Source organism: Salmo salar, chromosome 24 (assembly GCF_965601325.2).
Source record: "Salmo salar chromosome 24, fSalSal1, whole genome shotgun sequence".
Classification (NCBI taxonomy): domain Eukaryota; kingdom Metazoa; phylum Chordata; class Actinopteri; order Salmoniformes; family Salmonidae; genus Salmo; species Salmo salar.
This window is the reverse complement of record NC_138314.1, coordinates 21197924-21221265: the sequence shown is the minus strand read 5'-3', so window position 1 is coordinate 21221265 and position 23342 is coordinate 21197924. Positions and strand designations below refer to the sequence as shown.

The window sequence follows — 23342 nt, the reverse complement described above, 5'->3', positions numbered from 1 at the left end:
GAGAGAGCAGGGAGGAGATATTTGTCTTGAGGAGCAATTGTGAACACTCTTTCTCAGGTGCCACAACACCTGATGCTAATTTTGGAATTACCACGTTCAGTACAATGGTACAAATCAGGTGAAGGAAGAGAGTGAAGAGGTTTTATGCTGGTACCTGCCCTCTGCTGTCATAGCCAGCTAGAGAGACACCTCTGCAGATACCAGTGACCTGGAGTAATCTGGTCCTCAGTTAGGGGACACTGGCATTTGCATCATAGGTCATCATTTGAACATCAAAAGACTGGATTAAGAAATAAGAACACAATCAACAAACCTGTATTCATCCAGCTTGGTGAGAGAGGTGAACTTGAACCTTTGTGGGCCACACTGGGTCTTTTCATGACTGGACCTTGTTAGGTGAGTTGGTGAAATCTGGAGGCGGGACCACTTCCCATGGATCCCAACATACCGGGGTCTTTCCTGTTTAACAACAGCCTGAACCAATTTTCCTCGGACTTAAAGACACCTGTGTGTCAGTTCTCAGTGCCCAACTCCTTCTGCAAGCTCAACCCAGGCCTGAACAGCCAGCTGCAGGCAGCGGGCACAGCCCAAGGCATTAGCAACATTCTCAGCTGTTCCGTGATGGGCGCTACAGGCACCACCACCCTGCTCTCTGGATACCCCACCATGGGGGGCTTTGGCACTGTGGACCCAGGGGTCTACTACAACTGTGCAGACTATAACCCCTCCCTGGGCAGCTTCACCAAGCCTGGCACTGAGTGCCCCATGAAGGGTCGCAGTGGCAGTTGCTGGGCAGAGAGCGGGTGCGAGTGGAGAGGGAGGCAGCAGTCCACAGACAGTGAGTTTAACTCCACACTGTAGTCAGCTTAACATCACACCACTCACTAATCAACTGCCTGAGGCATGACAGGGTGATTATTAGCTAGATTATTATCATGTTTTTCTACAAGCTCAAACTAATTAATAAATGTAATTGTGTAAATTTCTCTGTAATTGCTGTTTAATTAAAAAACATCTTAGTTAAAACATTTTAATAACTTAATTTATCTCATTCAAGTTTTTAATTCAAGGTTCTGTTAGTTAAAGGTGTAAATATATTGTTGATAGAGTGTGCTGTTGTCTTTGAAATACTCAATATTAGATATTGTAATCTATAATGTTATTTTATGTATCATTGTTTAAAAATTGATTCATTCACTTGACATACATACAAATATTTGGAACCTGATTACATACTATATCCAAGTATAATGCTGTGCAAGTCACATAAAACCTTTCAAGATTGCTTTTAAAATATTATATATATATGGGAAGAAATTAGGTATTGAGAAATGTATTCTACTATTATATCTGATATTCTTTAAAACAACCATCCTAAAACTACTGGACAATTGGTTGTATCTATGTCCTAATTTTATTTATTTGTTTATTCATTTTGATTCCTCAAATATAAGAATTTTTGACTAACATTTTACAGGTAGGAGATTCATATCTATGGAATTGACCAGGTTATCATTATTTACCTCACTATTAATATGAAGTCCACAAATGACTTAAATTTAAAAAAAATACTAAACTGTAATATATACTTTATTTCCAGACAGTGGGCATCTAGGAGATATGTCAGGCAGGAAGAAGCACACCAGACCTACATTCAGTGGACATCAGATATTTGCCCTGGAGAAAACCTTTGAGCAGACCAAGTACTTGGCCGGGCCAGAGAGAGCTAGACTGGCCTACTCCCTGGGCATGACAGAGTCACAAGTCAAGGTAAAACAGATCTACATGCATGCACTAACAATTAAACACTTCATCTGAATTGAAGTTGTAAAAAGTATTACAATAATGTAATGTAAGCAGGTTAAAACAAGAAATCCCACTAAGTAAATAAATTATTTCATCAGGTGTGGTTCCAGAACCGACGCACCAAGTGGAGGAAGAAGAGTGCCTCAGAGCCTAGCTCCACCCAGGCCACACGGGGTGAGCAGGGAGGGGAGGCCTCGGAGAACGAGGTGGAGGATGAGGAGTACAACAAGCCTCTGGACCCCGACTCAGATGACGAGAAGATACGACTGCTGCTGCGTAAACACCGCCGGGCTTTTTCTGTACTCCACCTTGGACCACACCACGTCTGACACACTAACACAAGCGCACACACAAATCAGATGTGCATGTTGTAGCAAGGGGTATTGTTTTGTAGTATAGACCCACAATTTAATATTTAAGCATGTTAAAAAAGACACATTTACAATACAGTAAGTTTAAGGAGAAAAAAGGGTAATGGTTCACTTGAACTGTTGCCTTGACGTACAGCACTGTATAATGTAAACAGAGAGATGTTACATATGTAATGATTGGTGAAACAGTTAAATTGAGAATTGAACATAATGAGTTTCAATGTGGAAACTGGTTTACTGTTATGTGGGAAACCCATCATGATAATCTGTTATGATGGTTGTATCAAACGTGAAAGGAAATTGTTTCTAATGTATAAAGACACATTATAGCAGACAAACTGTATAGAGGATTTGTAAAGCATTGATAATGCAGTTTACAGTACTTGTTTTATTTGTACAGAACAAACACAAACACTATTTTGTTTTATCAAATTAATTTGCTTGTTGTACTCCTATGATTCAATGTGCATTTGAATTTGTTCACAGTCAACTGCTGTACAGTAACTATGAACACAGAATACTTATATAATTAACCTTTATTAATTTAACTTGAGGGCAATGCTGTTTTCATACTGGCGTTGAGGGCACACATATCTCAATATAAGTCTTAACATTCCATTTCGACTAATGTGTTGGCAAACTTTCATGACATTTGAGGGTTTCTGCGCATTCAAAATAAGTCCCATAAGGATAGTGTAAATAAATGATGAAATTTGGAATTGTAAAATAAATTGTGAATTATTTATTGAAAACAATGGTAAAATGATTGTGTCATGCCTCGGTTTTTCTGTAATTGTTTTCAGATAAACGACAACAATCCCAAAACAGACGACTAATAGCACACTGGATCTGCCATTAAAACAGGCACTGAAGTCTATATCAGAAATAGATATTACAAGTGACAATTAAGACAGATCGGCGGTTGGGAGGCACAATCATTGAGTAGAAGAGAGGGGTCAAAGGCCAATCCCACTGTGATCTATATAGTTACCAGGGTGCTGTTGTCAAGTGTCAGTTGTGTGGAGGTGAGGACAGAGTCAGACGCAGGACACAGAACTGAGTAAAATAACGTACTTTACTCTAAAAAATAATTATCCAAAAAAATCCATGCAGGTATAACAACCCTAACCCTAACACAAACGACTAACACAAAAACCATGAAACAATCACAAACAAAACATAATGAGAACCAGACGGTTAAATAGGGAAATAATAATAATGTAATGGGAACCAGGTGTGAACAATCAAGACATAACAAATGGAAAAAGAAACGTGGATCGGTGGCTAGAAAGCCGGTGACGAGGACCGTCGAACGCCGCCCGAACAAGGAGAGGCACCAACTTCGGCGGAAGACTTGACAGCTGTGGCTGAACTGGCTGGAGTGTTCTGTGTAGAAGACCAAGAAATCAGACTCATCGGCAGCTCAGTGCTGTTTGTCATTAGGACAGATGCTAAAGGAGTGCGTGAGTGTGTTCCCAACACCAAGGAAAATCTGCATTGTGCTTGCTTACTGTTGAAGCAATGATGCTATTGTTGATAATGAAACATCAAGCGTTAGGTCGCTCTACAATCAAGCAATGTGTGCATCACCAGATAAAGAGGATATGTTAACGGCCACACTTTACAGACTACACACTTTTAGAAATATTCCCAGAATAATACATACTGCATCAGATAACTTTCTACCACAAAGTTATATACTGTAAACAGAAGAGACAAGGAAGCTAGGAGAAAAGCTGAAGAGCAACATTGATGTCAGATGTCGAGGTTGGGAAATGAAACCTCGGCTATACATTACAAGTCAAAACTGGTATAGTATGTTACATTTCAGGTGCATCCAGTTCTGACTGTAAACATTGGAGTGAAGCAATTTCTTAAGAACTTAATCTGAAATCACATGGCAATGTTTGTGTCGTGCAGGACATGCCATTACTGGTGTGACAGAAAGATAACGACAAATAGCGATCATAGTTACCTACCCAAAGAAAAACACTTGCATGACCCTGCGAGAGGTGCAAGTAGAATGCCAACTGAGAAGAATCAAGCTAGCAGCAATAACGTTGACATTGGTTTTACAAGGTATCCACTGGGCACAGAAGTCAATTCAACGTCAATTCCACGTTGGTTTAACAGAATTTCATTGAAATGACGTAGAAACAAAGTTGATTCAACCAGTGTGAGTCCAGTGGGTAGAATTTCATTAAATTGGAAGCATTACAAGAATGTAGTGGGGTTTTTTTGTGTTCGACCAGAAAATTTGACAAACGACATTAGTCCACTCCATCTAACAATACTACTGGCCTCATGTTGAACTCTAAACCAAGAGCAATCCCTGGAGGGCATTACAATATGTTGACAATACCATGAATCAACTACTATAAGTATATTATTGAGTGGGCCTTGCACTTTCCACGCACACCCATACATTATTGATTGTAAACTAATTTAAGGACATTTGACAGGGTCCAGAATACAAGGATAATCTATCTATACATTTGAAATAATGAATCGTTGTCATATCAGTCTATAATTACTTCACAGCAGATTGAGTGGCAGTCAAAGTCCATACTACAGAGGAAGATTGATTACAAATGATGCATTTTCTACCTCAAAATAAGAGTACAACATTGGAAAAACTTCATTAATAGGCATTGATCATTTAAGTGCATTCTGAATATCATTGATACAACTGTTAATCAATAAGAAATCCATGATTATATTTTAAAAGTCTTTGAATTAGTCCTAATATAGCAACATTATGCAAACTATCCATCCATTTCATACAAAACAGAACATGGACAATGAACAAAGATCTGAAGAGGTTGCTACAGCACAAATAAACATAAAACATAGAAAAAGAGATATACTCAATAAAATAACTGCAAACAAATAATACGTAGGTGTCAAGCTTCAAATTGTTCAACCTTTGCGTGTGTGAACGTGTGCATGTGCGACTGTGGTTTCAAACATCCATTCCAGACACATCCACATTCAAATTAAAGAGTGGGATAGTAAACAAGTTATTGTTTGGTAAACAGTCAAACTGATCACAGTAACTGAAACAGTCCAGAAGATGCTGCTTGTAAAACAATGGACGCATTATTAAAAGCAGAATTACATTGCGTCAGCTCCCCTGAACAAGACAAATCTCTATTAGCACACTCTTCAATTCTCTAAAAACAAATGAAAACATATTTATGAAACTCTTAGGAGCAACTTTAAAGGACCCAGTCATCGTTTGTGGAATAAAGCACTTCATGGTAACAAGAACATAGCTACCTACTGTACCACCGGCAATATACATCAGAAATGAAAATAGACTACATAATCGTGATGGCCTTATAAGAGAGCAGCAAAATCAACTCCTATCAGTGACTGATCTGGCAAGCTTGGTGTCTTTTTGTGCTGATATTATCTGAATGTGGAACAGTATTTAGCCACCCATGTCTGCTCTGACGTCCGATAGAGTAGAGTAACCTTACAGTTGAACCATATGTTTGTACATTACATAGGCCCACCCCATAACATGTCAATGTACAAGCCACCAGAGAGTATACCCAGCAGAGTGTGGTAGCAGGCAGGCAGAGCTGTGATCATCAGTATTCAGCAGCATGTAGATGTTATACTTTAGAGTCTGAGGGAATCCAAGGCAGAGGTCTGATGGGAAAGGAAGGTGCATTTCCACATTTCATACTGACATTATGGGCTGAGTTATAACAACACCATTGAGATTGTCGGTTAGGAAAAATGACCTCAGCGTGGCATTAGGGGGCAAATTGACTGTTTTCTTAGAGTTCACTGTTTCAAGGATGAGCTGGGATAGTATGTACGTACTTGTCACGAGTGCTGTCTTCAAATCCCTGTCATAAAGGAGCCAGGTGCAGCGTGTCGGTAATTCCACATCTTTATTGAAGGAAACCGAAACCAAAACAATAAACAGGTACGCAGCAAGAAACGTAAAGCACTGTGCCACCCACCTACACACACACACACACACACACACACACACACACACACACACACACACACACACACACACACACACACACACACACACACACACACACACACACACACACACACACACACACACACACACACACACACACACACAAATAACAATAACCCACAAACACAGGTGGGGAAAAGGCTGCCTAAGTATGATTCCTAATCAGAGACAACAATAGACAGCTGCCTCTGATTAGGAACCATACTTGGCCCAAAACCAAGAAAAACAAAAACATAGAATGCAACACATAGAATGCCAACCACATGTCACACCCTAACCTAACCAAACAGTGAAAAACGACTCTCTCATGTCAGGGCGTGACAGTACTGGTGAAATGTATCCTTTTAACAAAAGACTGCACAACATAAGAATGCACAGAGAAGGGGGACTCAGTAAGATGGCGCCGACAGAGATGGCAAAAAGAAAACTAGCCACATCATGGACGTCACACTTCTAGACGAACTAAACACATTCTTTGCCCGCTTTGAGGATAATACAGTGCCACCATCGCGGTTCACTAACAAGGACTCCTTCTCAGTGGCTAACGTGAGTAAAACATTTAAACGTGTTAACCCTCACAAGGCTGCTGGCCCAGACGGCATCCCTAGCCGTGTCCTCCGAGCATGAACAGACCAGCTGGCTGGTGTGTTAACGGACACATTCAATCGCTCCCTATCCCAGTCTGTTGTCCCCACATGCTTCAAGATGGCTACCATTGTTCCTGTACCCAAGAAGGCAAAGATAACTGAACTAAATGAGTACCGCCCCGTAGCACTCACTTCTGTCATCATTTAGTGCTTTGAGAGGCTAGTCAAGGATCATATCACCTCCACCTTACCGGCCACCCTAGACCCACTTCAATTTGCATACCGCCCCAACAGGTCCACAGATGACGCTATCGCCATCACACTCCACACGGCCCTATCCCATCTGGACAAAAATAATACCTACAGTTGAAGTCGGAAGTTTACATACAGTTAGGTTGGAATCATTAAAACTCGTTTTTCAACCACTCCACAAATTTCTTGTTAACAAACTATAGTTTTGGCAAGTTGTTTAGGACATCTACTTTGTGCATGTCACAAGAAATCTTTCCAACAATTGTTTACTGACAGATTATTTCACTTATAGTTCACTGTATCACAATTCCAATGGGTCAGAAGTTTACAAACACTAAGTTGACTGTGCCTTTAAACAGCTTGGAAAATTCCAGAAAATGATGTCATGGCTTTAGAAGCTTCTGATAGGCTAATTGACATCATTTGAGTCAATTGGAGGTGTACCTGTGGATGTATTTCAAGGCCTATTCAAACTCAGTGCCACTTTGCTTGACATCATGGGAAAATCAAAAGAAATCAGCCAAGACCTTAGTCTGGTTCATCCTTGGGAGCAATTTCCAAACGCCTGAAGGTACCACGTTCATCTGTACAAACAATAGTACGCAAGAAAAACACCATGGGACCACACAGCCGTCATACCGCTCAGGAAGAAGACGCGTTCTGTCTCCTACAGATGAACGTACTTTGGTGCGAAAAGTGCAAATCAATTCCAGAACAACAGCAAAAGACCTTGTGAAGATGCTGGAGGAAACAGGTACAAAAGTATCTATATCCACAGTAAAAGGAGTCCTATATCGACATAACCTGAAAGGCCGCTCAACAAGGAAGAAGCCACTGCTCCAAAACTGCCATAAAAAAAGCCAGACTACGGTTTGCAACTGCACATGGGGACAAACATCATACTTTTTGGAGAAATGTCCTCTGATCTGATGAAACAAAAATACAACTGTTTGGCCATAATGACCATCATTATGTTTGGACGAAAAAGGGGCTTGCAAGCCAAAGAACACCATCACAACCGTGAAGCACGGGGGTGGCGGCATCATGTTGTGGGGGTGATTTGCTGCAGAAGGGACTGGTGCACTTCACAAAATAGATGACATCATGAGAAAGAAAAATGATGTGGATATATTGAAACAACATCTCAAGACATCAGTCAGGAAGTTAAAGCTTAGTCGCAAATGAGTCTTCGAAATGGACAATGACCCCAAGCATACTTCCAAAGTTGTGGCAAAATGGCTTAAAGACAACAAAGTCAAGGTATTGGAGGGGCCATCACAAAGCCCTGACCTCAATCCTATAGACCATTTGTGGACAGAACTGAAAAAGCGTGTGCGAGCAAGGAAGCCTACAAACCTAACTCAGTTACACCAGCTCTGTCAGGAGGAATGGGCCAAAATTCACCCAACTTATTGTGGGAAGCTTGTGGAAGGCTACCCAAAATGTTTGACCCAAGCTAAACAATTTAAAGGCAATGCTACCAAATACCAATTGAGTATATGTAAACTTCTGACCCACTGGGAATGTGATGAAAGAAATAAAAGCTGAAATAAATAATTCTCTCTACTATTATTCTGACATTTCACATTCTTAAAATAAAGTGGTGATCCTAACGGACCTAAGACAGGGAATTTTTACTAGGATTAAATGTCAGGAATTGTGAAAAACTGAGTTTAAATGTATTTGGCTAAGGTGTATGTAAACTCTCGACTTGAACTGTATGTAAGAATGCTGTTCATTGACTACAACTCAGCATTCAACACCATGGTATCCTCCAAGCTCATCATCAAGCTGGAGGCCCTGGGTCTCAACCCCACCCTGTGTAATTGAGTCCTGGACTTTCTGATGGGCCAGGCCCAGGTGGTGAAGGTAGGAAACAACATCTCCACTTCGCTGACCCTCAACACTGGGGCACAACAAGGTTGCGTGCTCAGCCCTCTCCTGTACTCCCTGTTCACCGACGACTGCGTTGCCATGCACGCCTCCAACTCAATCATCAAGTTTGCAGACGACACAACAGTAGTGGGCTTCATTACCAACAACGACAAGACAGCCTACATGGAGAAGGTGAGGGCTCTCGGAGTGTGGTGTCAGGAAAACAACCTCTCACTCAACGTCAACAAAACAAAGGAGATGATCGTGGACTTAAAGCATCACCAGGGGCAAACTACCTGCCCTCCATGATACCATGATACCTACAGCAGCCAAAGTCACAGGAAGGCCAAAAAGATCATCAAGGACAGCAACCACCTGCCTGCTTGTTCACTGCCTGTTCACATCGCTATCATCCAGAAGGCGAGATCAGTTGAGGTGCATCAAAGCGGGGACCGAGAGACTGAAAAATAGCTTCTATCTCAAGGCCATCAGCCTGGTAAACAGCAATCACTAACTCAGAGAGGCTGCTGCCTACATTGGCACCCAAACACTGGCCACTTTAATGGATCACTAGTCACTTTAAACAATACATATCTTACATTAATCATGTCACATGTATATACTGTATTTTCTACAATCTATTGCACCTTGCCTATGTCGCTTGGCCATCACTCATCCATATACGTACTTATATGTACATATTCTCATTCACCTCTTTAGATTTGTGTGTATTAGGTAGTTGTTGGGGAATTGTTAGGTTACTTGTTAGATATTACTGCACTCTTGGAACTAGAAGCACAAGCATTTCGCTACACTCGCATTAACATCTGCCAACCATGTGTATGTGACCAATAAAATTTGATTTGATAAAAGTGTATTCTACTACTGCTCTATTCTGACAAACATGCTGACAGTGCATTGAAATACTGTGGCAGCTTTAGTTTATTGTGTTTGATTTTAGCATGCTTATATTGACAGTAAACAGTTCAAACTACTAAAATACAAATGAAAAGTATGCATGCATATTCCATTCAGGAATGACAGAAGGAATGAAAGTCAATACTTAATCGTAAACCCTTGACACTTGAAAACCGTTTCACTAGCAAGTCAGGGTATTTACTTGACGGGGGGGGGGGGTTAGGATGGTTCTAAGGGCCTGTGACTGACATGGACCCTAAAAAATGAATTGAACATTAGGTAAAAAAATGTGAATATTAAATTATTAACCAATCATCATAAATAAAACTAATGGGTTCTTTCTTCTTTTCTTGTTTTTGGCACAAACATTCAGAGAGCCTCTGTATGCCAGGCCCAACAGATGCAGCTTCAGGGTCAGCAGCCCTGGCTCCCCGTCCCCATACCCCTGAACCAGCCCCACTCCCGACTGAAGAAGGAGCAGACCTGCTAATATGCACGCATTTTGTGTACCAACTACGCAATTCTCTGTCCATGTACGCAGGTACGAGATTCGAGTTAAAAGTACGCAGAAATTAATAGGGCCTGATTATTAGTAGTATTTTTCTTACTCTATAGTTTCTTTCTCTAAAGTGCCAGCAGTTCACTCGCATTTGCTAGTGAAAGAAATTAAATGCAAATACGAAAAATAACTGGTCGCATTTGTGCGAGTGTGATATACATTTCATTCTGCGTACCATTAGTTGTATTTTCCACGTTACTTTACGAGGATCACGCAAACTGATATACTGTAATTGTAATTATGATCCACGTCACAAAAAAAAACATTACAAAAGTATAATCGAAAATAAATATAAACATATTGGCATTAAATGGAGTCGGGAGTTTAGAAGACTGCGCGATGAAGAATGAATGAGTGTCCTGTATTAGCTACAGAGGCAATGCTTCCAAAATGCCTTTGCACTAGATTCGAGATTTTATCAATTTCTAAAATCTGAAATAATGTATGCGCTGCAAAGAAATGCAATAGGCACCTTTACATAGGCTGAAACACCGGACTCTTCTAGCGAACAGCGTTCAGATTCCCTTTGCCGTAGCCTACTTAAGCTTTGTGTAGCCAGTTTGCGGTCTGTGTCGATGCGATCATTTGTTTGTGTTTTTATGTTTTCGAAAATGATTTTGCTTTTAGTGTTGATTGTAAACCGTGTCTAAAAAGCCAATACTTGTGAGTTGGCCGTAGTGATTGGCCCTGTTTGGGAGGTGACAAGCGTTATAGATAATTATCTCCATTCTACACTGTACATGTAATGGAATTGATTTGGTACAATTCTATAATTGCGATCAGACTCACAAACAGCGCTCGGTCGAGCGTGCGGGGAAAGAAGAAGGAAGAGATGCAGGCTCTTAGAGTTGGACGGGAGTCTCTCCTGATTGCTATGCAAATGTCTGTTGCACCTCTGGCAAGGAACAAAGCCGCCAGAGGAAAAGGAAGATATTCCATGATGAGACCTCTGAAGAGGAGACAGCTCAGGATAGTGCAGCTATGCTGTTTCGGAGCACAGTGTTTTTTACTGCTATGGACAACATCATAAGTGACTTGGCCACTAGGTTCCACACCACTGCTGTTCTGAAAGTTGGGCAGATTAGTGAGGATAAAGTCCCTTCTGTGTGCCAACCACTGATCATGAAGTACTCCAGAGATCTTACACCTGAGTTTCAAAATGAAGAAAGACACCTGGACCCTGTATATGCTGCCACTTTCCCCCCTAACTTGCAACTGCAAAGCATTTTTGGAGAAGTGTTCATTGCTTTACTTATATTTTGCACACTGCCTATGACTGTTGCTGGTGGCGAGAAAGCTTTCAGTAAGCTAAAACTGATTTTTTTTAAAAAACTGTTTGAGGTCCTCTGTTTTGTTTTTTTAAAACAATTATTTAACTAGGCATGTCAGTTAAGAACAAATTCTCATTTACAATGACGGCCAAGGAACAGGGGCAGAGCGACAGGTTTTTACCTTGTCAGCTCAGGGATAGGCTCTGCAGTCTTGCCATGCTGTCCATTGAAAGTCAGTTAGCTAGAAAGCTGGACCTCAAAAACTTGATCAGTGACTTTGTTAACAAGAAGGCTCAGTGCTGGGCTCTTGGTGAGTAAGGCTGAGCAAGGGCCATTGATAACTGTTAAATGGCATGGCTATGGATGTTGGATCACTACACATGATGCCCACAGGCTGAGAACAAGACTGAGAACAGGCTGAGAACAAGATATCTCAAAGTAATGGCTCTATTACCATAACATTTGTTGTGCACAATCAAGACCCCAAGTGGAAGAAACCTATTGATTTGGTGACCACTTGACCTTTCCTCAGGCCTTTTCATTTCCATTTTCCATTTTTACAGCTGCTTATTTTCTAGTTGGTATGTATACTTAGTTCAACAATCTGCTGCTGATTTTATTATTTTGTTTGTTATATCATTCTATAGATGATAATGTTAATTTATTTTAATTTAAGAGGTTAATGTATATTTAAGTAATATTTATTTTAAGTTATTCATTAATGTTAAGAGAATTTTTCATTCAAGAATTGTACCATTAAAATTAAATTTGGACTGCCCTTATAGAGGGCAGAATGTTGCATGCATGTCTGCAGTGTTATATTTTCACAGCTCACTGTCAGTAAATATCGTACAGTAAATATTGGACTACAAGAGAGTTGCAAGCCTGCAAAGGTAGAGTTATTTAAAGCTTTGAATGGGTCGATTGGGTTCTGGAGGTGTGTGGTTAAAGCAATTGCGCAGGGGTGGTGTGGCCTGTGGTGGAGGGGCCCAATTATTTTTGGGGCCCAAAATCCCTGGCGGCGCCCCTGCCTCCCTGACAAGACCATGGCCTAAACATCAGCAGTCCCACAGTCACATAGTTTATTGTCTTTACGTTGGTCCTATTCCATCCAGCAATCCTATTCCAACGATCCATCACTGAAGAGAGGACTCCCAGAAAATACCGTCTCGGTGTATGTTTTGGGGTCTGCTTGGCAAGACGTATGGCCAAGCACAGGATAGAGCAAATTGTCTGTCAAAAAAATCTATAATGCTGATGATCAAATCTGTGATGATGTCACCCAAGTCATGGCAATCAATAACTTGGAGTGAGAGGAGAATAGAATGTGAGAGACTTGGTTGGGTGGAAACTGACTGACTGACTGACTGACTGCACTTCAGGGAGAGGCTGGGTGCCGTGACTGGGTAGGAGCTGCTCTGTTTATCCTCTGGTACGAATAGCGGAGTGGGAGTGTGTGATGGTGATGACCAATGTTGGGTAGACACTGGCTTAGATAACGGGAGAAAAGTTAACTCTCTTTACCATCAACAAGGAAAACATACAGTAACATCTAAAAATCATCTAGAAATTGTTTCAATGTGTAAATGAATGATATAGGATGGCAAAAGGAGTTCCTAAAAAACAAAAGCAGATACAAGTCCAAATTGGGTGAAATCCTGCTGGATTCATAGATGGGACCAGGATAGCCAAGGCAGACCAGAGAATCACATATTATTTGCTTTGGTATTCTGTCCCCTCATTGAAAAGCTAATTGACAGCCGTAAGTCCTTCTGAACCATGGCTTTTATCACTGTTAGAACCTTCTGAAGAGAAATCCTCTTTAAGGAGAAAACCATCATATGAAAAAGTCATAGAAATGGCAGCAAAACAAAATCACAGCCGTAAAAATGCCAATACACTGCCCTGCACAACGAATGTCTCTCTGGACGGCGATCTGTCTGGTAATGAATGAAAAGAGGGCCCACATTGGGCTTAGTGTAGCCACACACAGCGACAGTGGAGAGGATTCTATAGCCATAGATGGCCCAGCTACATTATGGACAAAGGATGCAGTTTGTCCACAGAGGCACTTCATCTTAGTTCATATCCCAACAGCACTCCACTGGGCCAGCCTGGCCTATGGCTCTCTGGAGAATAAGGCCCGGGAGCTGGACACGATTACGGCCTGTGATCACTATTTCAGAGACCCCCTGGATATAATCCTGTAAACTTACAGAACATACACTACACACTCACTAGCACATATACTCTTACCACAGAGAGATCCTTGTCAATGGCCATTTGTCGTCAGTGCAAAGGACAAGAAAACGGTCTGGAGAAAAAGGAGGAATACACAATGGTACATAAGTTTAGTCCTGTTTATAAAGGGCCATTTTCAAGATGAGACATGTTACATTTTATATATATACAGTACCAGTCAAAAGTTTGAACACACCTACTCATTCAAGGGTTTTTCTTTATTTTTACATTGTAGAATAATAGTGAAGACATCAAAACTATGAAATAACACATACGGAATCATGTATTAACCAAAAAAGTGTTAAACAGAATGCTGGTACTTTAACCTGTTTGGGATAGTATTTTCACGGCCGGATAAAAAAAACGTACCCGACTTAATCTGGTTACTACTCCTGCCCAGAAACTAGAATATGCATATAATTAGTAGATTTGGATAGAAAACACTCTAAAGTTTCTAAAACTGTTTGAATGGTGTCTGTGAGTATAACATAACTCATATGGCAGGCCAAAACCTGAGAAGATTCCATACAGGAAGCGCCCTGTCTGACAATTTGTTCTCTTTCTAGGGCATCTCTATCAAAATACAGCATCTCTGCTGTAACGTGACATTTTCTAAGGCTTCCATTGGCTCTCAGAAGGCGCCAGAAAGTGGAATGACTTCTCTGCAGTCTCTGGGCGAAAAACAGCAGGAGTTTTTGTGAGTGGTCAGGCAGGGAACAATGACTCTAGAGTGCGCATCCACGAGAGGACTCCATGTTTTTCTTTCAGTCTTTGAATGGATATAACGTCGCCCAGTTGGAATATTATCGCTATTTTACGCAAAAAAAAAAATTGTCACGAAATGCGCCCGCGCGTCACCCTTCGGATAGTGACCTCAACGCACGAACAAAACGGAGCTATTTGTCACGTCCTGACCAGTAGAGGGTGTAGTTGGGTCAGGACGTGGCAGAAGGGAGTGAGTGTTTTATTGTTTCATTTAATTTGGCCGTGTGACTTCCAATCAAGCACAGCTGTAGAGGGTTGTGGTTGATTGGGAGTCACACATAAGTTGCCTACGTTTCCGTTGTGTGGTGTGGGTAATTGTTCTTGTCACTGTGGTTGCACCTGACAGGACTGTGTTGGCTGTCAGTTTTGTTGTTTTGTTAATTGTATGGTGTTCGTAACATTAAAAATGACGAACCCTAACTCCGCCGCATTTTGGTCCACTTCTTCCGTAGACAGCCGTTACAGAATTACCCACCAAACCAGGACCAAGCGGCGGAAGAGGAAGGAGCAGCAGGACTACTGCGTTATGGACAAATGGACGTGGGAACAGATCCTGGACGGAGAGGGACCATGGACTCAGGCTGGGGATTATCGCCTCCCGCAGTGGGAGATTGAAGCGGCGAGAGCGGAGAGGCGATACTACGAGGAGAGAGAGCGCAACGAGCGCGAGAGGCAGCCACAAGAATTTTTTTTGGGGGGGCACACGGGACAGTCGGTGGAGCTGAGGTCGGAACCAGAGCCAGTCGGGATGACATTGGAGGTGAGCGAGGGTTATGAGACAGAGACTGTGACGGGGTTAATGGGAAAATTAGGAGAGAGAGAGATGAGAGAGCTGCTAGTGTGGTGCATAAAGTACGGCATTCGCCCTAATGAGCGTGTCGTGGGTATGATGTCACCTGAGGCAGCTCTCCATACTCGTCCTGAGGTGCATGCTGGTTGTCTGGTAAAGACTGTGCCTGCGCCCAGAAACAGGCCTCCTGCATGTCTTCCCAGCCCTGCACATCCTGTACCTACGCCCAGAACCAAGCCTCCTGCATGTCTTCCCATCCTGGTCAAGCCCGTGCCTCCTCCACGGACCAGTCCTCCAGTGGGTCTCCCTATCCTGGTCAAGCCCGTGTCTCCTCCACGGACCAGTCCTCCAGTGGGTCTCCCTATCCTGGTCAAGCCCGTGTCTCCTCCACGGACCAGTCCTCCAGTGGGTCTCCCTATCCTGGTCAAGCCCGTGTCTCCTCAACGGACCAGTCCTCCAGTGGATCTCCCTATCCTGGTCAAGCCCGTGTCTCCTCCACGGACCGGTCCTCCAGTGGGTCTCTCCACCCTGGTCTCTCCTGTGCCACCTCCTCAAACCAGGCCTCCAGCGGGCCTTCCCAGACTGGTGAGTCCAGGGCCTGCGCCCAGAGCCAGTCCTCCGTTATGTCTCCCCAGCCTGGTGAATCCTGAGTCGGAGCTGCCCGCCAGTCAACAGTGGCCGGACTGCCCTGTTCTGCCAGAGTGGCCGGACTGCCCTGTTCTGCCAGAGTGGCCGGACTGCCCTGTTCTGCCAGAGTGGCCGGACTGCCCTGTTCTGCCAGAGTGGCCGGACTGCCCTGTTCTGCCAGAGTGGCCGGACTGCCCTGTTCTGCCAGAGTGGCCGGACTGACCTGTTCTGCCAGAGGTGCCCGCCTGCCCTGATCTGCCAGGGTGCCCGGCCTGTCAGGATCAGCCCGAGTGGTCCTCCTGCCCTCCGGTCCAGCCCGAGTGGCCCGCATGCCTTCCGGCCCAGCCCGAGTGGCCCGCATGCCATCCGGCCCAGCCCGAGTGGCCCGCATGCCTTCCGGCCCAGCCCGAGTGGTCCTCCTGCCCTCCGGTCCAGCCCGAGTGGCCCGCATGTCTTCCGGTCCAGCCCGAGTGGCCCGCATGTCTTCCGGCCCAGCCCGAGTGGCCCAGCATGTCTTCCGACCCAGCCAGAGTGGTCCCTCTGCCAGGGTCAGCCCGAGTGGCCCGTCTGCCCGGCGCAGCGATCGGCGCCAACAGAGTGGGCGATGCCGAAGGTGGAGCGAGGTCCACGTCCTGCACCTGAGCCACCTCCAGGATAGGTGGGTTGGGGAGGGAGGGTGTAGCACAGTGCCGTCGGTGACAGCAGCCACCCTCCCTTCCCTCCCTTATTGTTTAGGTGTTCCTTTTTGTTGGGGATTTTTTTTTGTGTTTTCCTTTTTTTAGGTGCATCACGGGGTCTGCACCTTGAGGGGGGGGTACTGTCACGTCCTGACCAGTAGAGGGTGTAGTTGGGTCAGGACGTGGCAGAAGGGAGTGAGTGTTTTATTGTTTCATTTAATTTGGCCGTGTGACTTCCAATCAAGCACAGCTGTAGAGGGTTGTGGTTGATTGGGAGTCACACATAAGTTGCCTACGTTTCCGTTGTGTGGTGTGGGTAATTGTTCTTGTCACTGTGGTTGCACCTGACAGGACTGTGTTGGCTGTCAGTTTTGTTGTTTTGTTAATTGTATGGTGTTCGTAACATTAAAAATGACGAACCCTAACTCCGCCGCATTTTGGTCCACTTCTTCCGTAGACAGCCGTTACACTATTTCAATATAACTATGGATTATTTCTAACCAAAACAACATTTGTTGTTGAAGTAGAAGTCCTGGGAGTGCATTCTGACGAAGAACAGCAAAGGTAATCCAATTTTTCTTATAGTAATTCTGAGTTTAGTGAGCACCAAACTTGGTGGGTGTCAAATTAGCTAGCCTGTGATGGCCGAGCTATCTACTCAGAATATTGCAAAATGTGCTTTCACCGAAAAGCTATTTTAAAATCTGACACCGCGATTGCATAAAGGAGTTCTGTATCTATAATTCTTAAAATAATTGTTATGTTTTTTGTAAACGTTTATCGTGAGTAATTTTGTAAATTCACCGGAAGTTTGCGGTGGGTATGCTAGTTCTGAACATCACATGCTAATGTAAAAAGCTGTTTTTTGATATAAATATGAACTTGATTGAACAAAACATGCATGTATTGTATAACATAATGTCCTAAGAGTGTCATCTGATGAAGATCATCAAAGGTTAGTGCTGCATTTAGCTGTGGTTTTGGTTTTTGTGACATATATGCTTGCTTTGAAAATGGCTGTGTGATTATTTTTGGCAGGGTACTCTCCTGACATAATCTAATGTTTTGCTTTCGCTGTAAAGCCTTTTTGAAATCGGACAATGTGGTTAGATTAACGAGAGTCTTGTCTTTAAAATGGTGTAAAATAGTCATATGTTTGAGAAATTGAAGTTATAGCATTTGAGGTATTTGTATTTCGCGCCACGCGATTCCACTGGCTGTTGACTAGGTGGGACGCAAACGCAAACGTCCCACCTTGCCCAGGGAGGTTAACTGTCACTGAATCTAGGAAAGTCTCAGAACACCTTAGGCCGTTCTGGTGCAACTTCATTTCAGAAAGGAAATACCACGCTTAACCATTTATTAGATAAGATTACAATGCATAGTCTAGGCATTAGGCTCTGCTCCTTCAGGGTAGCTCACTGCCAGAGCAAAGCATCATACACAGATGATAAAATAACTACAGGCAGTCAGTACGATATGCTATACCAAATCCCCTGAAGGAAGAAACAGAACCCAGACAGGTGAAGGCTGGGGTGGTAATTGGATATCAGAAAACAGCAAGCAGAAAGAGTAACAGCTAGTAAGTAACAGCTGCAATGGCAGCAAGAGACACCAGTGCATGTGTGCATCAAGGAAGCATGTGTAGAACTGGTCAACTTAGAAATCGACTTTTTCACTTTGACTTTTATATCAATCGAAAGCAGTTCAAAAGGGAAACCCGAGTGTAGTGGAATCAGCCGAGCACATCAGCAGTTATTGCACCAATTGGATTCACACTTTACTTACATGCAGTCTATTTAAGAGTAGCACAGTTCTGTGATAACTGCAGAAGCGGTTCAGAAATGAGACATGCATATTCATAGACATTTTTTATCATTTTTATCATCATCATCAGCATTATACATTTCAGTTGCTCACTGCAGACTGTATTGTTTCTGCTGAAGCTTTTGCCTTGCACCGAAGATACATCTGAGACAACAGTATTGGATTAACATTTGTCTTCTTAAATGCAACTCACAATTTCAGTTGGCTTTTTCTTTCTGGAGCCTGAGAGTATCAATCGAAAAACTTGGCCAGTTTTGACGGTCCAAAATAGCCAGCCCATTCCACCTTGAGAGGACGCTTTAATATCCCAGATATTTCACACAAAGTCCTATAAATATGCAGACCACTTTTTTTCTACATTAAAGGTGAACTTGTGTGATGGGTCGTCTATGGTATAGTATGTTACATTTCAGGTGCATCCAGTTCTGGCTGTAAACATTGGAGTGAAGCAATTTCTTAAGAACTTAATCTGAAATCACATGGCAATGTTTGTGTCGTGCAGGACATGCCATTACTGGTGTGACAGAAAGATCACGACAAATAGCGATCATAGTTACCTACCCAAAGAAAAACACTTGCATGACCCTGCGAGAGGTGCAAGTAGAATGCCAACTGAGAAGAATCAAGCTAGCAGCAATAACATTGACATTGGTTTTACAAGGTATCCACTGGGCACAGAAGTCAATTCAACGTCAATTCCACGTTGGTTTAACAGAATTTCATTGAAATGACGTAGAAACAAAGTTGATTCAACCAGTGTGAGTCCAGTGGGTAGAATTTCATTAAGGGACAATAATACGGTAATGTAATTGCAGTGGTCAACATTTATTTACAAAATTGGAAGCATTACAAGAATGTAGTGGGGTTTTTTTGTGTTCGACAAGAAAATTTGAAAAACTACATTAATCCACTCCATCTAACAACACTACTGGCCTCATGTTGAACTCTAAACCAAGAGCAATCCCTGGAGGGCATTACAATATGTGTGGCTCAGTTGGTAGAGCATGGTGTTTGCAACGCCAGGGTTGTGGGTTCGATTCCCACGGGGGACCAGTACAGGGAAAAAATGTGTGAAATGTATGCATTCACTACTGTAAGTCGCTCTGGATAAGAGCATCTGCTAAATGACTAAAATGTAAATGTAACAATACCATGAATCACGTACTATAAGTATATTATAGAGTGGGCCTTGCACTATCCACGCAGACCCATACATTATTGATTGTAAACTAATTTAAGGACATTTGACAGGGTCCAGAATAAAAGGATAATCTATCTATACATTTGAAATAATGAATCGTTGTCATATCAGTCTATAATTACTTCACAGCAGATTGAGTGGCAGTCAAAGTCCATACTACAGAGGAAGATTGATTACAAATGATGCATTTTCTACCTCAAAATAAGAGTATAACATTTGAAAAACTTCATTAATAGGCATTGATCATTTAAGTGCATTCTGAATATTATTGATACAACTATTAATCAATAAGAAATCCATGATTATATTTTAAAAGTCTTTGAATTAGTCCTAATATAGCAACATTATGCAAACTATCCATCCATTTCATACAAAACAGAACATGAACAATGAACAAAGATCTGAAGAGGTTGCTACAGCACAAATAAACATAAAACATAGAAAACGAGATATACTCAATAAAATAACTGCAAACAAATAATACGTAGGTGTCAAGCTTCAAATTGTTCAACCTTTGCGTGTGTGAACGTGTGCATGTGCGACTGTGGTTTCAAACATCCATTCCATACACATCCACATTCAAATTAAAGAGTGGGATAGTAAACAAGTTATTGTTTGGTAAACAGTCAAACTGATCACAGTAACTGAAACAGTCCAGAAGATGCTGCTTGTAAAACAATGGAGGCATTATTAAAAGCAGAATTACATTGCGTCAGCTCCCCTGAACAAGAGAAATCTCTATTAGCACACTCTTCAATTCTCTAAAAACAAATGAAAACATATTTATGAAACTCTTAGGAGCAACTTTAAAGGACCCAGTCATAGTTTGTGGAATAAAGCACTTCATGGTAACAAGAACATAGCTACCTACTGTACCACTGGCAATACACATCAGAAATGAAAATAGACTACATAATCGTGATGGCCTTATAAGAGAGCAGCAAAATCAACTCCTATCAGTGACTGATCTGGCAAGCTTGGTGTCTTTTTGTGCTGATATTATCTGAATGTGGAACAGTATTTAGCCACCCATGTCTGCTCTGACGTCCGATAGAGTAGACTAACCTTACAGTTGAACCATATGTTTGTACATTACATAGGCCCACCCCATAACATGTCAACGTACAAGCCACCAGAGAGTATACCCAGCAGAGTGTGGTAGCAGGCAGGCAGAGCTGTGATCATCAGTATTCAGCAGCATGTAGATGTTATACTTTAGAGTCTGAGGGAATCCAAGGCAGAGGTCTGATGGGAATGGAAGGTGCATTTCCACATTTCATACTGACATTATGGGCTGAGTTATAACAACACCATTGAGATTGTCGGTTAGGAAAAATGACCTCAGCGTGGCATTAGGGGGCAAATTGACTGTTTTCTTAGAGTTCACTGTTTCAAGGATGAGCTGGGATAGTATGTACGTACTTGTCACGAGTGCTGTCTTCAAATTCCCTGTCATAAAGGAGCCAGGTGCAGCGTGTCGGTAATTCCACATCTTTATTGAAGGAAACCGAAACCAAAACAATAAACAGGTACGCAGCAAGAAACGTAAAGCACTGTGCCACTCACCTACACACACACACACACACACACACACACACACACACACACACACACACACACACACACACACACACACACACACACACACACACACACACACACACACACACACACACACACACACACACACACACACACACATAACAATAACCCACAACACAGGTGGGGAAAAGGCTGCCTAAGTATGATTCCTAATCAGAGACAACAATAGACAGCTGCCTCTGATTAGGAACCATACTTGGCACAAAACCAAGAAAAACAAAAACATAGAATGCAACACATAGAATGCCAACCACATGTCACACCCTAACCTAACCAAACAGTTAAAAACGACTCTCTCAGGTCAGGGCGTGACAGTACTGGTGAAATGTATCCTTTTAACAAAAGACTGCACAACATAAGAATGCACAGAGAAGGGGGACTCAGTAAGATGGCGCCGACATAGATGGCAAAAAGAAAACTAGCCACATCATGGATGTCACGCTTCTAGACGAACTAAACACATTCTTTGCCCGCTTTGAGGATAATACAGTGCCACCATCGCGGTTCACTAACAAGGACTCCTTCTCAGTGGCTAACGTGAGTAAAACATTTAAACGTGTTAACCCTCACAAGGCTGCTGGCCCAGACGGCATCCCTAGCCGTGTCCTCCGAGCATGAACAGACCAGCTGGCTGGTGTGTTTACGGACACATTCAATCGCTCCCTATCCCAGTCTGTTGTCCCCACATGCTTCAAGATGGCTACCATTGTTCCTGTACCCAAGAAGGCAAAGATAACTGAACTAAATGAGTACCGCCCCGTAGCACTCACTTCTGTCATCATTTAGTGCTTTGAGAGGCTAGTCAAGGATCATATCACCTCCACCTTACCGGCCACCCTAGACCCACTTGAATTTGCATACCGCCCCAACAGGTCCACAGATGACGCTATCGCCATCACACTCCACACGGCCCTATCCCATCTGGACAAAAATAATACCTACAGTTGAAGTCGGAAGTTTACATACACTTAGGTTGGAATCATTAAAACTCGTTTTTCAACCACTCCACAAATTTCTTGTTAACAAACTATAGTTTTGGCAAGTTGTTTAGGACATCTACTTTGTGCATGTCACAAGAAATCTTTCCAACAATTGTTTACAGACAGATTATTTCACTTATAGTTCACTGTATCACAATTCCAATGGGTCAGAAGTTTACAAACACTAAGTTGACTGTGCCTTTAAACAGCTTGGAAAATTCCAGAAAATGATGTCATGGCTTTAGAAGCTTCTGATAGTCTAATTGACATCATTTGAGTCAATTGGAGGTGTACCTGTGGATGTATTTCAAGGCCTATTCAAACTCAGTGCCACTTTGCTTGACATCATGGGAAAATCAAAAGAAATCAGCCAAGACCCTAGTCTGGTTCATCCTTGGGAGCAATTTCCAAACGCCTGAAGGTACCACGTTAATCTGTACAAACAATAGTACGCAAGAAAAACACCATGGGACCACACAGCCGTCATACCGCTCAGGAAGAAGACGCGTTCTGTCTCCTACAGATGAACGTAATAAAAGCTGAAATAAATAATTCTCTCTACTATTATTCTGACATTTCACATTCTTAAAATAAAGTGGTGATCCTAACGGACCTAAGACAGGGAATTTTTACTAGGATTAAATGTCAGGAATTGTGAAAAACTGAGTTTAAATGTATTTGGCTAAGGTGTATGTAAACTCTTGACTTGAACTGTATGTAAGAATGCTGTTCATTGACTACAACTCAGCATTCAACACCATGGTATCCTCCAAGCTCATCATCAAGCTGGAGGCCCTGGGTCTCAACCCCACCCTGTGTAATTGAGTCCTGGACTTTCTGACGGGCCAGGCCCAGGTGGTGAAGGTAGGAAACAACATCTCCACTTCGCTGACCCTCAACACTGGGGCACAACAAGGTTGCGTGCTCAGCCCTCTCCTGTACTCCCTGTTCACCCACGACTGCGTTGCCATGCACGCCTCCAAC

General features: G+C 42.6%; 1 protein-coding gene across 1 annotated transcript; it reads left to right on the top strand.

Annotated features, from left to right (window-relative positions):
• Positions 1 to 2889, top strand: LOC106585346 (homeobox protein Nkx-6.3-like). Its single transcript, XM_014171436.3, has 3 exons — positions 1 to 838; positions 1601 to 1770; positions 1905 to 2889. The coding sequence occupies exons 1-3, from the start codon at positions 433 to 435 to the stop codon at positions 2133 to 2135; spliced, it is 807 nt and encodes a 268-aa protein (XP_014026911.1). The 5' UTR covers positions 1 to 432; the 3' UTR covers positions 2136 to 2889.
• The last annotated feature ends 20453 nt before the right edge of the window (positions 2890 to 23342 follow it).

Bases quoted from the DNA above. Each gene is read 5' to 3' on its own strand.
- LOC106585346 (XM_014171436.3), top strand. From the start codon at position 433: ATGGATCCCAACATACCGGGGTCTTTCCTGTTTAACAACAGCCTGAAC. The intron at 839-1,600 runs GTGAGTTTAACT...CTTTATTTCCAG, and splicing joins GAGGCAGCAGTCCACAGACA to ACAGTGGGCATCTAGGAGAT. The intron at 1,771-1,904 runs GTAAAACAGATC...TTATTTCATCAG, and splicing joins TGACAGAGTCACAAGTCAAG to GTGTGGTTCCAGAACCGACG.